At 44.0% G+C, this 11,287-nt stretch overlaps 1 protein-coding gene across 1 annotated transcript in view; it reads right to left on the bottom strand.

Moving 5' to 3' along the window:
- Positions 1 to 262: 262 nt before the first annotated feature.
- The window catches only part of LOC126385221 (uncharacterized), an 82,399-nt gene continuing 71,374 nt past the window's right edge, over positions 263 to 11,287 (bottom strand). Inside the window, exons 11-15 of the mRNA XM_050036824.1 lie at positions 10,128 to 10,198; positions 8,737 to 8,847; positions 7,849 to 7,946; positions 3,854 to 3,923; positions 263 to 3,033 (exon numbers count right to left, since the gene is read on the bottom strand). Of these exons, the coding sequence (XP_049892781.1) occupies positions 2,782 to 3,033; positions 3,854 to 3,923; positions 7,849 to 7,946; positions 8,737 to 8,847; positions 10,128 to 10,198 (602 nt within the window). The 3' untranslated portion in view covers positions 263 to 2,781. The remainder of the gene's footprint in view (positions 3,034 to 3,853; positions 3,924 to 7,848; positions 7,947 to 8,736; positions 8,848 to 10,127; positions 10,199 to 11,287) is intronic.

Genomic DNA, 11,287 nt, shown 5'->3' with positions numbered 1-11,287 from the left:
TTGGCAAAGCCGAGGCAAAACAATGGCTCAAACTATATTAGTTGAATATCTCATTGAATATCAGTCATCAGTGTTGATTAAGTTGGATAGAGGAGGACAAACAGTCTGAGCGGCTCGAATATCGTTTCTTTTTCACTGCAGAACAATAAGCAGTTGTTGCATCAGGACATTTACATGAACGCCGCCTCTGAGGCAGTTTGTGGAGGGAGTCTGGGAGTTTTAATCTAATAGTTCTGTTTAAGACTTTGTACGTGATAAATGATCAGCGTCTACTGCTGCAGAACATTTCAGGACCATAGACAGCACTAAACAGCTCTATGAAATGTCATGTTGCAGAAACAATAGAGGCCTGTTTAACATTGCCTTTCCTTCTAGGGTTTCTATTATTATCCAATCAATGATTAAAATATCAAAGTTCATTTGAAGTCTCTAGCAAGAGCACAAAATGTCATCTGTATGTTTTCATCAGAGCACAGTGTGTAAGAGGAAGGGGTTATAAGAGGCATTAAATACACACTGTAGTTCATAGAGACAGAAGAAGAAGAAGAAGAAGAAGAAGAAGTTGAATTTGGGGTCATAGCGCTGCTCATGGCCATTTTTTTTTTTTTTTTTAAGATTATTTTTGTGGGCTTTCTGCCTTTAATGACAGCACAGAGAGTGAAATGGGGAGACAGAGAGAGAGTGGAAGTACAGTGAATTTCTGGTACATATCTTTTATTCTGAAGTGCTGTTTCCTGCTGTAGAGTGAGTGACTAACGGACAACCAACTGACAAACACAGCAAACTAGTTCGATGATGTGGCCAAACGCAAGTATGATGGTGAATATATTAAACTGAGTGGACCTTGAACTAATGTATAATGAGAAATCTGGACCCCAAAATCTGGACTGGAAAAGTTGGGAACCACTGGTATAACGGAAGCTACAGCAGGAAAATCCTAAAGTGCAACACACACCGCTGCCATACGCCATGCGTCAAAACGCCCGCCTCCATTATATTCTATGAACAAACCCACACTGGCGCCAGCTGACGTGCTGCCCCGCTCTGCTTTAGCCCACTGCTCTATTTCCAGCACGGCCGGTGCTGCGAGAAAAGCCTTTTATGTACGTCTCGGCCGCCGTAGTATCAACTCCGGTTGCCTCAAATTTTTAATAAGGCCCTGTTTAGACGACAACGGTTTCTCTAAAAATGGAAAAGTCTGACCTTTGCGTTTTAAAAAACTTCTGCGTTTATATGACGACGTTATTGAACCGATAACACGGAGCCGCAAAATCTACTGGAAACACTGTAGTATGCACGCCAGGCCAATGGGTGGCAGTGTAAATTTGCAAAGCAACACTCATGGCGTCATGCCGTGGTGTTGCAAACCAAAGCAAAGAAGACACAATGGCGAAAGCATGCACAGATAACTTTGTCTGGATGGACGACGAGGTGGAGTTGCTATAGTAACAGATCTACACTTCACTTCAAATCAACAGGGTGAGCAGCACAAACAGAGCTCGGCATTGTTGTTGTGACGATCAACTTTCTCGCGCATGCCTAGTGACTGGAACTGTAATGCACATGTGCAAAAAGTCTCCATTTTCAGAGGAACTGCATATTGCAAGTTTACATGACAACGGAGACGCTGCTGTTTCCAAAAAGTTGCACTCTGGAACCCGTTTTCAAAACTCACCCAAATTGCAGCTGTCGTGTAAACGATCGGCCAAAACGCAACTAAAGTTTACCGTTTTCAGTTGAAATCGTTGTCGTATAAACGGGGCCTAAGACGATTTTGATAAGAAACTCACCCGTGAAATCCAAGTTGTTGTTGCCTCAAAGTTTTTCCTCTTCTTCTTCTGTTACTAGCAGTTGGCAACCGTTGGCAACTAGTGTAGGTACAGCCACCTAGCGGGCCGGGGTAGGAAATACACTTTAGTGTCGAAGGTGCCGCTGTGCGCCGCTGCCAATGTGTGTTGGGGGGCGGCACTTGACGACCACAGCGCCGCACCGGCGGCAGTGTGTGTTGCACTTAAGAAGCTTCCAAGTAAAGTTTCCTGGAAAGATGCTCCAGATGAAAAAGAAACTTGGTGTTCCAAGGAAGGATTGAATAAAACAAAAAAGACATCAAGAGAGCTCTCTTGGGACCCGGGGAGATGCGCAAGCTCACCTGCAGGCATATGGTACGTGTCAGAGGGAGGAGACAAAAGTTTCGCACTCCAGCTTTAAGACCAGATTTGTTTAATACAATTGATATTTGACAATTGAAAAAATAATTTCTTGTGCTTGCTAAATTCTGCCTGAAACAGCTTCTTGGCAGTAGTTACTGGGAACACTGGGCTCAACACAAGAAGGAGTGAATTAAACTGCTAATGTTAGCATGACCGGCTAATTAGCTTGCAATAACCTGGCACTACTTCCAAAGCTGACGGATATCCCACGAGCTACAGTTGTAGTATTTTAAGAGAAACAGGTCGTGTTAGAAAAATACCTGGAACATCCACCCTGCAAGAGCCAAGATGGAGGAATTGAGTTTGGTGAAGATAAGGAAAATGTAAGGCGCTAGCCAAACACATCAGTCGGTCCACATCCTCAAAGGTCAGCACTGACAGGACGGACTGGTGTCTGCACAAACTGGTGAATCACTCAGATTTATGCTGCATTCACACAATGTCAATAAATCTCACCATTTTAGTGCTTGTGTGCCTGGGATCATGAATGGGTGACAAGTTGTCAGTACAGTACTGATAATAGTGGTGGCAGTGATGCTGATACCTGAGCCACACAGTGCAGTGACTGAGGTCAGAGGTTGCTGGAGTCGTTGAGAGGGTTGGCGATGACCGACTTGTGAATGAGCATGAAGAGCGGCAGGTAGGCCAGGAAGTCCAGCAGGTCCAGGGGAGGCATGTGCTGCAGCTCCAGTCTGATCGCAGCCTCCTGCTCCAGATGGATTCCCCCGGCCTTCAGCTCCAGAAGCAGCTGCTCTGCGCTGATGAAGCCCTGCTGAGCTCCAGCGTCTCCTCGCTGCTCCTCCAGGAGGAACAGGAACAGTTGCTACATAACAATAATAATATTTGACATTAAAAACAAGGTAAAGTGGCTGTCAGCTCTGAGCACAGTTGTGAGTGTGCGCTCATGTGTGTGTGTGTGTGTGTTATTGTGTGTGACTCTCAGGGTAGCCTCAGATTACCTCAACCTGTTTCTAGTCTTGTTTGAGTGCACCTGTTTGCACAGTTAATGCAGTCAAGGTGATAATTGTTGGGGGAGGGGAGGGAGGGTTTGGGGAATAATCCTTTCTGGCAATTAGCCCATTCTCATGTTCCTCCTGCCTTTCAGTTGCTCACTACTTCCTCGTATGAATGAGGGCCGGGCCTGGCTGTGAGCGGCCAGCTGGTAGGCTAGTCCCGGTCCATCTGAGATGAGCCGTGTGTCTCAGGCTGATTACAGGGCTGGGCGGAGTGGACGGCATGTTCACTGCTGGGCACTTTAATGAGATTAGGGCCTTGCTAATCTATGAAAAGGGAAAAGCACCCCTCTCTTTCTCTCTCTGGCTTGCTTCCCTCATTTCTATGCATGAGGGCTGAGTGTCTTTCATTAAAAAAAAGCTAGCTTTACAAAGCATGCTTTGGAATTGCTCTTCAAAGTGTTTACCAGTATTTATTTCATTATAATTATACCCGTGGAGCCATGAAAGAGAGGCAGGGACGCTGTTTGTGGCATGAATGTGACTCATGTGAGAGTTAATCTGATGTTGCGTGGAGGTAATCAAGTGCACCTTGTGAAAACAGATTCGAGAGTATGAACATGTGGTGGGCAGTTATTTGCTGCGCACACTAGCCAGCAGAAGTGCAGGAGAATTTAGGGAAGTGCAAACCTTTGCTTTGAAGAGCCTGACTTCTAATGAGCGGAGGTCCATGTTGGTGATCAATGATCGCATGAAGTCACTGCAGGAACAGAGAGAAATGAGTTGGTGAAAGTTCATTCAGAAAAAGAACATATGAGCTCAGTTTTGAAGTAAGGACTCCACTGATTAAAGGGATAGTGCACCCAAGGTGAAGTCCTCACATCCCTTGCGGAGATCGGCGGGGGGAGCGGCTAGCACACCTAATGGCAGACGGCGCCCCAGACTAACGTCCAAGAACACAAAATTGAATCTTGAATTTTCATTTTTGGGTGCACTATCCCTTTAAGTGTCGTGTGTTCATAAAGTTGGGGAAAGAAAGAGATTAAATCAAGAATAGAGATATCATGACTCCTGGGCCTTGTTCAAACTGCCAGCCCAAACCCTTTTGATTGCATATTCAGATTGTTTCCAGATTAATTTTTGAAAGTCTGAACACCGAAACAAAAACACACAAAATGCGATTTCTGCACATTGGATCCAAAACAGTCACTGCTGGTTACTGACTCCACGATGTTACCACAGCAACCCATGCTGATAGGTTGGTGCTGTCTGGACACACAAATCTGATCTGATCACTTGCAAATAACAGAGTGGACAGTCTGTCTTAAAGACCTCATTTAAGAAACACATCTGATTTGCCTGCAGTCTAAACGTAGCCTTATGACATGTTCACACTACGAGTGACTCAGCATCAGTGTGATCGGCTACATTATCACCAAATCACCGTTGAGGTGCTGTTCAAATGCTCGTTAGCTCAGTTACATCAAGAGGAGCTTGTGTGTGTTTGCGACTTGCCACAAAGCACCTTGACTAAATGTTATCTGAAGTTTGTATTTGACCAAAATAATATCTATGCTTTTGATCAATGTCTGAGCCTCATTTTAACATCACATTTTGCCGCCCCTGTGTGCACCTCATTACACAGAAAGTTAGCAGAGCATCAGCCAACAAAAGCTAAATAACACATCACAACTAGAAACACAAATATATGATTGGCTGATGCTCCTGCGTGTCAGTGGAGCGCTGAAAAAACTGCAGCGTCAGGAGTCAGTTTGTAGCTTTGTGTCACCAGCTTCCATTGAAAATGACTTGTAGCCTGTTGCTGTGTCGCTCACAGTGTAAACGAGCATTAGTCCTTAGTGTGGGTGAAGCTGGATCCTACACGTCCCATAATGCAAAGTTTGAAATGCAGGATTTCTTTTAGAAATTTGGTGTTTCCAAATCCAGAGCAAGATCGCCCTGATGACACTTTGATAAGATCCTTCAGAACCACAGAACTTTAGTGAGCGTGCAATTGTCCAAACAGTGTTTCTGTGAATCACAATTCAAACAATTTCATTTATCTTCAATCTGTCCTAAAATGAATGTGTTGGTAAATACTTTGCCACTGCAGACAAATTCAGGACAATCTGTTGGCGGCGGCGGGTGGTTTTTTGGCGGTTCTGTCTCGTGCGGTGTTGTGTTTACAGAGATGTGATGGTAAAGTGTTCTGAGCCCATTGTGGTTGCTCACAGTGGCCTGGCTGCCAAACAATACGTGGGCACACGTGGACATCCCGCCACAGTAACGGATAAAACTGCTCTGGTTTTGGGGACAGTGGGTGTAGGAGGGGGGGTGTAGCTGGAGTGGGGGTGAGTGGAGAGTTCGCGTGGAGGTTTAGGGAGGGGACTAAGCGACTGGGACACACTCTGGTGCAATGTGACCACTCGCAGACCGACTAAATCTAGGTCCGCTCGGATAATTAGAGGGAGACACGACCGATTGTGTTGGGACAGACCTCTCCTGTCCAGCGTGTGGCACAACGACGGCCGTCCCTTCTCTAACGAGCGCCCGGTGTTAATGAGCCCCTCCTCGCCGTGCGCTCAATGGCCTGCTAGAGCGAAGAATGGCCAAGCGCTGGGCCAACGAGTGCAATGCACGCCTGAGTGCTCCCTGTGCTGTGATTGGCCCTTGTCCTCCAACCATGGTGCAGGCAGGGGCTTGATGGGGATGAAGCGAGACAGGGCAGCTAATGATCATTAATTGCACTTGGTTTGCAGTAAAAGAGTCCAAATGCTGGTGCGCTAAGGACACTGGCGTGATAATGGCCAGCGTAAACTAGGGGCTAGGGGACTGGTGATGGACTGTGGGGAAGATAATAGCAGCCTAACCCATTTTCTTTTGTCGGCCCTCCTCTGGCACCCTGCTGTGGCCAACACAGAAGACTTCTCGCTTACGTAATGCCCAAAATTTTGGCGGCCTCCTCATTGGGGAGCTGGTATACAGTCAGGCGGGGGGGTGAAGGGATGCAAACATATTGTGACCTAGTTTCATTTTGACAGAATTGAGAGTTGTTTTGGGATATTTTTGAGCGGACTGCGGTGACGGTGCGCTGACTGGGCGAGAGGGAACTCTCTGAAGGAGGAGGGACTCGTGTTGTTTATCTGGCGAGGAGCTAGTCTGCTGTCTCATGTTTCCTTCCCTCGCTCCCTGACTCATTTAGTCTGCTGAATTCCCCGCAGCGAGGACACTTACAGTAACCCTCAGTGCATGCATGCATGCTCGCAGATCCAACACAAGAAACAAGGGATTACAGTGACAATAACAATACTGCGACGGCTCCTCTGATGCCGTTTGGGAACCCTGTATGGCAATGTGCTTCTTGGCAGATCATGTGACTGCCCTGGGGGAATGTGGCGCTGTGTGAGGTGGACTTGTTGGGGAGCACAATGCTACACAGGGACAGATGGGCTGAGTCAAGGGCCAAAACAGCATGGCACAGAGGGTGAGAGGTAGACAACAAGAGAGCCGCAGAGATTAGAGACGTGAGCGGGACGGACAGTTAAAGTTGAAAAGAGGAGAGTGGCGGGAGGGAGGCTGCAATTAGTGCGAGGTAAAATTGGTAGAAAAAATATACAACAAAGTGGGAAACACCTCGTCAGATTTCAAAGCCGTACATGATCAGAAAGGCTGATTGTGTAACTACTGTTGCAGCTCATTTCTGAAATAGGATTAGAGACAACAGGATTAACTGAAACAGGTAAGAGGATCAATTGAGTTCAGTTGGGATGAGATGACAGAAGGATGCTATTGTTTTCTCCTTGTTCAGACGCTGGCGTCATGAACGCTGATCTCCTCTCTTCTTATTATTCAAATTGCAAAGGGGAGTTCTGTGAAAAGAGCTTTAATATGGTCATTCATTATCATTACTATAATTGCCTCCACACAGAGGAGACACCCTGGTCTCTCTGTGCCAGCATTAGAGGCAGTCTACAGGCCTCCTCTAATACACAACACAAAGGGCCGGCCGTAAATCAGGGGACCCGTGACCCTGACCCTGTCCTCGCTGAGAGGGAGCTCTCACTCCAGGGTGAGGGCTTTGGGAGCAGGCCTTGACCCTCGGAGACCTCCAGAGTAGGCTTGGCTCCACACACTCCTGTCTGTAGGAAGCTATACACCCCAGGGCAGGAAGAAAGCGATGTGTGTGGGAATCTGCGGCATATGGGGACATAATGTAGAGACACAGGGACGCGTAGGATGAGTTCAAGTCAGAGTGATGTTTAATGTCTGCACAGGGGGCCAATGTAGGGCTCCAAGCAGCTATTATTATGGATCAGTGTGCGGATGATTTTCTTGAGTCCAAAAGTCTGAAAACAAATTCTCATGTTTGAGAGGCTGAAACCAGAGAATGATCACCATCTTTGCTTGATAAATACCTCAATATCAACACTGTTGAATAATCGAATCATTGTAGCGCTAATGCATATGCCATTATCACATCCGCACTCATAACTCTGACTTCTAACGTCACATAAAACGTTTGAAGACACAAGGAGCAGAGGATCAAAGGGAGCCCCACACACGTCGACAAAATCACTGGAACTAATTTGCGTACACACTCTTATTCTTATTTATGGCAGGTCAGGCACTCCTCTTCCGGCGTCATTGAGGAGTTCAGAGTGTGGCGTCTGCTGAAGGTCACTTACTCCATGGTGGCTATTTTCTGTGCCAGGCTGGCGATCACTGCAAAGAGCCTCAGGTCCACGAGACCATCTGTCACTCTGAAGTCCACCATCTCCAGGATCTGAAACAAAAAATGTGACATAGACCCATGTCTTTGGTGCAGACTGAAATATCTAATTAACTTTCATGATCCCCAGAGGATAAATCTTACTGACTGCAGTGATGCCCTGACTAGTTTTTTTTAAAATCATTCAAACTCAAGTGCCTCACAGAGTCCACACTACAACTATAACGAAAATGACAGTGGCGAGAGATATCGTTGTAAACACTGTCACTAGGAACAGTGAATCACAATCCATCTGAATTTACAGGGCTTCACATTCAACATGGCAGATGACACTACAGAGAGACCCATCACTGAAGCTCCGAAACACTCACCTGTTTGAGACGCTATAAAGACGAAGGACATCTGGAATTAAATCAGGCTGACCCTTGCAATCAGTGGAAAGTTAGTTAGTTAGTTAGTTAGTTAGTTCAGTTATTATTAAGCTACTGACGCAGCTGGAGCGTGCAGCACAAGCGACAACCTTATCGTTCTTGGTGTGGATGCCCTTTAGTCTTGTTATCGTCTGGGGTTTTAAGTTTCTTTAGTTTTTTAAAATTAGTATTGAGTCATATTTATCTGCTATAAATGTCTTAGATCTCTTCATAAAAGCAAAGACGTTTAATGTAAGGTTATCGAAAAGACTAGGTATAGATAATTCATTACAGTCACTGTGGATTTAGTCATGAAAATTGGGGTTATCTTTATGATGATGTGAGACGTTTGATGCTCTGATTAGACTGTTTTGCTTCCCACAGTTCATGAAAATTGGTGTGTGATTGTATTTGCATGTGGAGAGAGAGCCGACCCGATAGACGTAGATCTCTTCTTCGTCCGACAGCAGCTCTGCAGGGATGATGTTTTTAAGAGCAAGTAGAGCCTGAAGGCACGAGAGGTAGCCGTCACCATCACCATCCTCCTGCAGAGAGAGACCATCACCTTCATCAATGTTGAGAAATTCAGAAGATTTAATATAATTTTCAGCCTGGAAATTCATTTTAGAGCCTAGAAATGAAACTTTGACAAAACAAAAATGCGTAATTCAAGATCCAAAGACCATTAGATTAGTTGAAAGTGACAGAAAATACTAGTGGAAATGTGTTTCTGTCTTTTATGATGCCATTAAATTGTGATGGGACCCCACTTGGATGCGTCCTGGGGCCCCAGCAGGTTGAGAACCACTGATCTAAATGAAATAATTAGTTGATTAATGTTAGTTGACTGACAGAAAATTAATCGGCAATACTTTGTTTTGTCATTTTTTAAAGCAAAAATTACCAAAAAATTCACTGGTTTCGGCATCTTTGGTGACAATGCGAAAATCAGACGATTTATTGATCAAACTATTAATTTTGGATTTCTTTCTTCCGTCCTTCCTTTTATCCTTCCTTTCTGTCTTCCTTCCGTTATTTTTCTTCCTTCTGTTCTTTCTTCCTCCATTTATTCCTTCCTTTCTTCTGTACTTTCTTTCTTCCTTTCTTTCTTCCTTCCATTCTTTTTTCTTCCTCTTTTAATTCCTTCCTTTCTTTCTTACATTCTTTCTTTCTTCCTTCTGTTCTTTCTTTCTTCCGTCCTTCCTTTTATCCTTCCTTTCTGTCTTCCTTCTGTTATTTTTCTTCCTTCCGTTCTTTCTTTCTTCCTCCATTTATTCTTCCTTTCTTCCATACTTTCTTTCTTCCTTCCTTCCTTCCATTCTTTTTTACATTCTTTCTTTCTTCCTCTATTAATTCCTTTCTTTCTTTCTTTCTTTATTAATTCCTTCCTTTCTTTCTTACATTCTTTCTTTCTTCCTCTATTAATTCTTTCCATCTTACATTCTTTCTTTCTCTATTAATTCCTTCCTTTCTTTCTTTCTTTCTTCCTTTCTTCCTTTCTTCCTTCCTTCCTTCCTTCCTTCCTTCCTTTCTTTCTTTCTTTCTTCCTCTATTAATTCCTTTCTTCCTTTCTTTCTTACATTCTTTCTTTCTTCCTCTATTAATTCCTTCCTTTGGTGACAATGCGAAAATCAGAGGATTTATTGATCAAACTATTAATGGATTAATTGGGAAAACACTGAAACTAAGTGTCAGTTGCAGCCCTGCCATCATCATCGTTATTGTAAGAGGAAAATCACCTTATTCTCAACAGAAAATGCAACATGTTACAGTAAGTGAAAGAGAATATCCCGAATATAAAGGCTTTAAATGTCTTTTCACTTACTGCTTCAAAAGCTCTTTTGTACTCAGCCAGCCTCTCCTGACTGAAAATGCAGTACTTTGCCAAAAAGTCGACTGCAAAGAGAAAAGAAGGAGACAAAGACAAACCTTTAGAGCCTGTGGAATTCATACTAACTGGACTTTCTGACTGCACAAGAGCAATATTTCATCCGTTCATTTGTGTATTCAATTTTTATAACACACATAACAGTGATTTCCAGCCTGAGTCACAGAATTAGGCTTCTGTGCATGTGCAGAGTGGATTAGAGCAATATTTCTCCCCTCTGGTCGCACTGGGGTCACGGAGGGTGGACAATACAGGGCGAGTGGTTCACAGGGCGTCCAGTTGGTCATGATGGAGGGGGGGCAGAGTGGCACTTGGCTGCTCAGGCTTTTTATAAAGACAGAAAGTGAGATGAAGAGACGCTGGGCGGCCGAGAGCTTCAGATAAACACAGTATTCAGCTTTATCAGGAATAAGGTGTTTTACTGTGGACAGAACGCTTACTGGCAACATGATTAATCATTAAAGTTGTTTTTCAAGCAAGAATTGCCCAAACGTTTTCTATTTTCTCTTCCTTTCTTTCTTCCGTTCTTCCTTCCTTATGTCTTTTCTTTCTTTCTTATTCTGTTCTATCTTTCTTCCTTGTTCTTTCTCCTTTCCTTCGTTTCTCATTCCCTTACTTTCTTCTGTTCTTTCTCTCTTCCTTCCTTCCTTTTATCCTTTCTTTCTGTCTTCCTTCCTTCTATCATTCCTTTCATCCTTTCATTTTCTCTTCCTTCCTTTCATCCTTTCATTCTCTCTTTCGTCCTTCCTTCCGTTCTTTCTTTCTTTTTTCTTTCTTTCTCTTCCTTCCTTCTGTTCTTTCTTTCTTTCTTTCTTTCTTTCTTCCGTCCTTCCTTTCTGTCTTCCTTCCATTATTTTCCTTCCTTCCATTCTTTCTTTCTTCCTCTATTAATTTCTTATTCTTTCCTTCTTTCTTTCTCTCTTCCTTCCGTTCTTTCTGTTCTTTCTTTCTCTTCCTTCCTTCCGTTCTTTCTTTCTTTCTTCCTCCATTTATTCCTTCCTTTCTTTCTTACATTCTTTCTTTCTTCCTTTCTTTCTTTCCTCCATTCTTTCTTTCTTCCTCTATTAACTCCTTCCTTTCTTTCTTACATTCTTTCT

The sequence above is a fragment of the Epinephelus moara genome, chromosome 23 (assembly GCF_006386435.1).
Source record: "Epinephelus moara isolate mb chromosome 23, YSFRI_EMoa_1.0, whole genome shotgun sequence".
NCBI lineage: Eukaryota > Metazoa > Chordata > Actinopteri > Perciformes > Serranidae > Epinephelus > Epinephelus moara.
The sequence above is the reverse complement of the archived record's forward strand: the minus strand, read 5'-3'. Positions and strand labels throughout refer to the sequence as shown.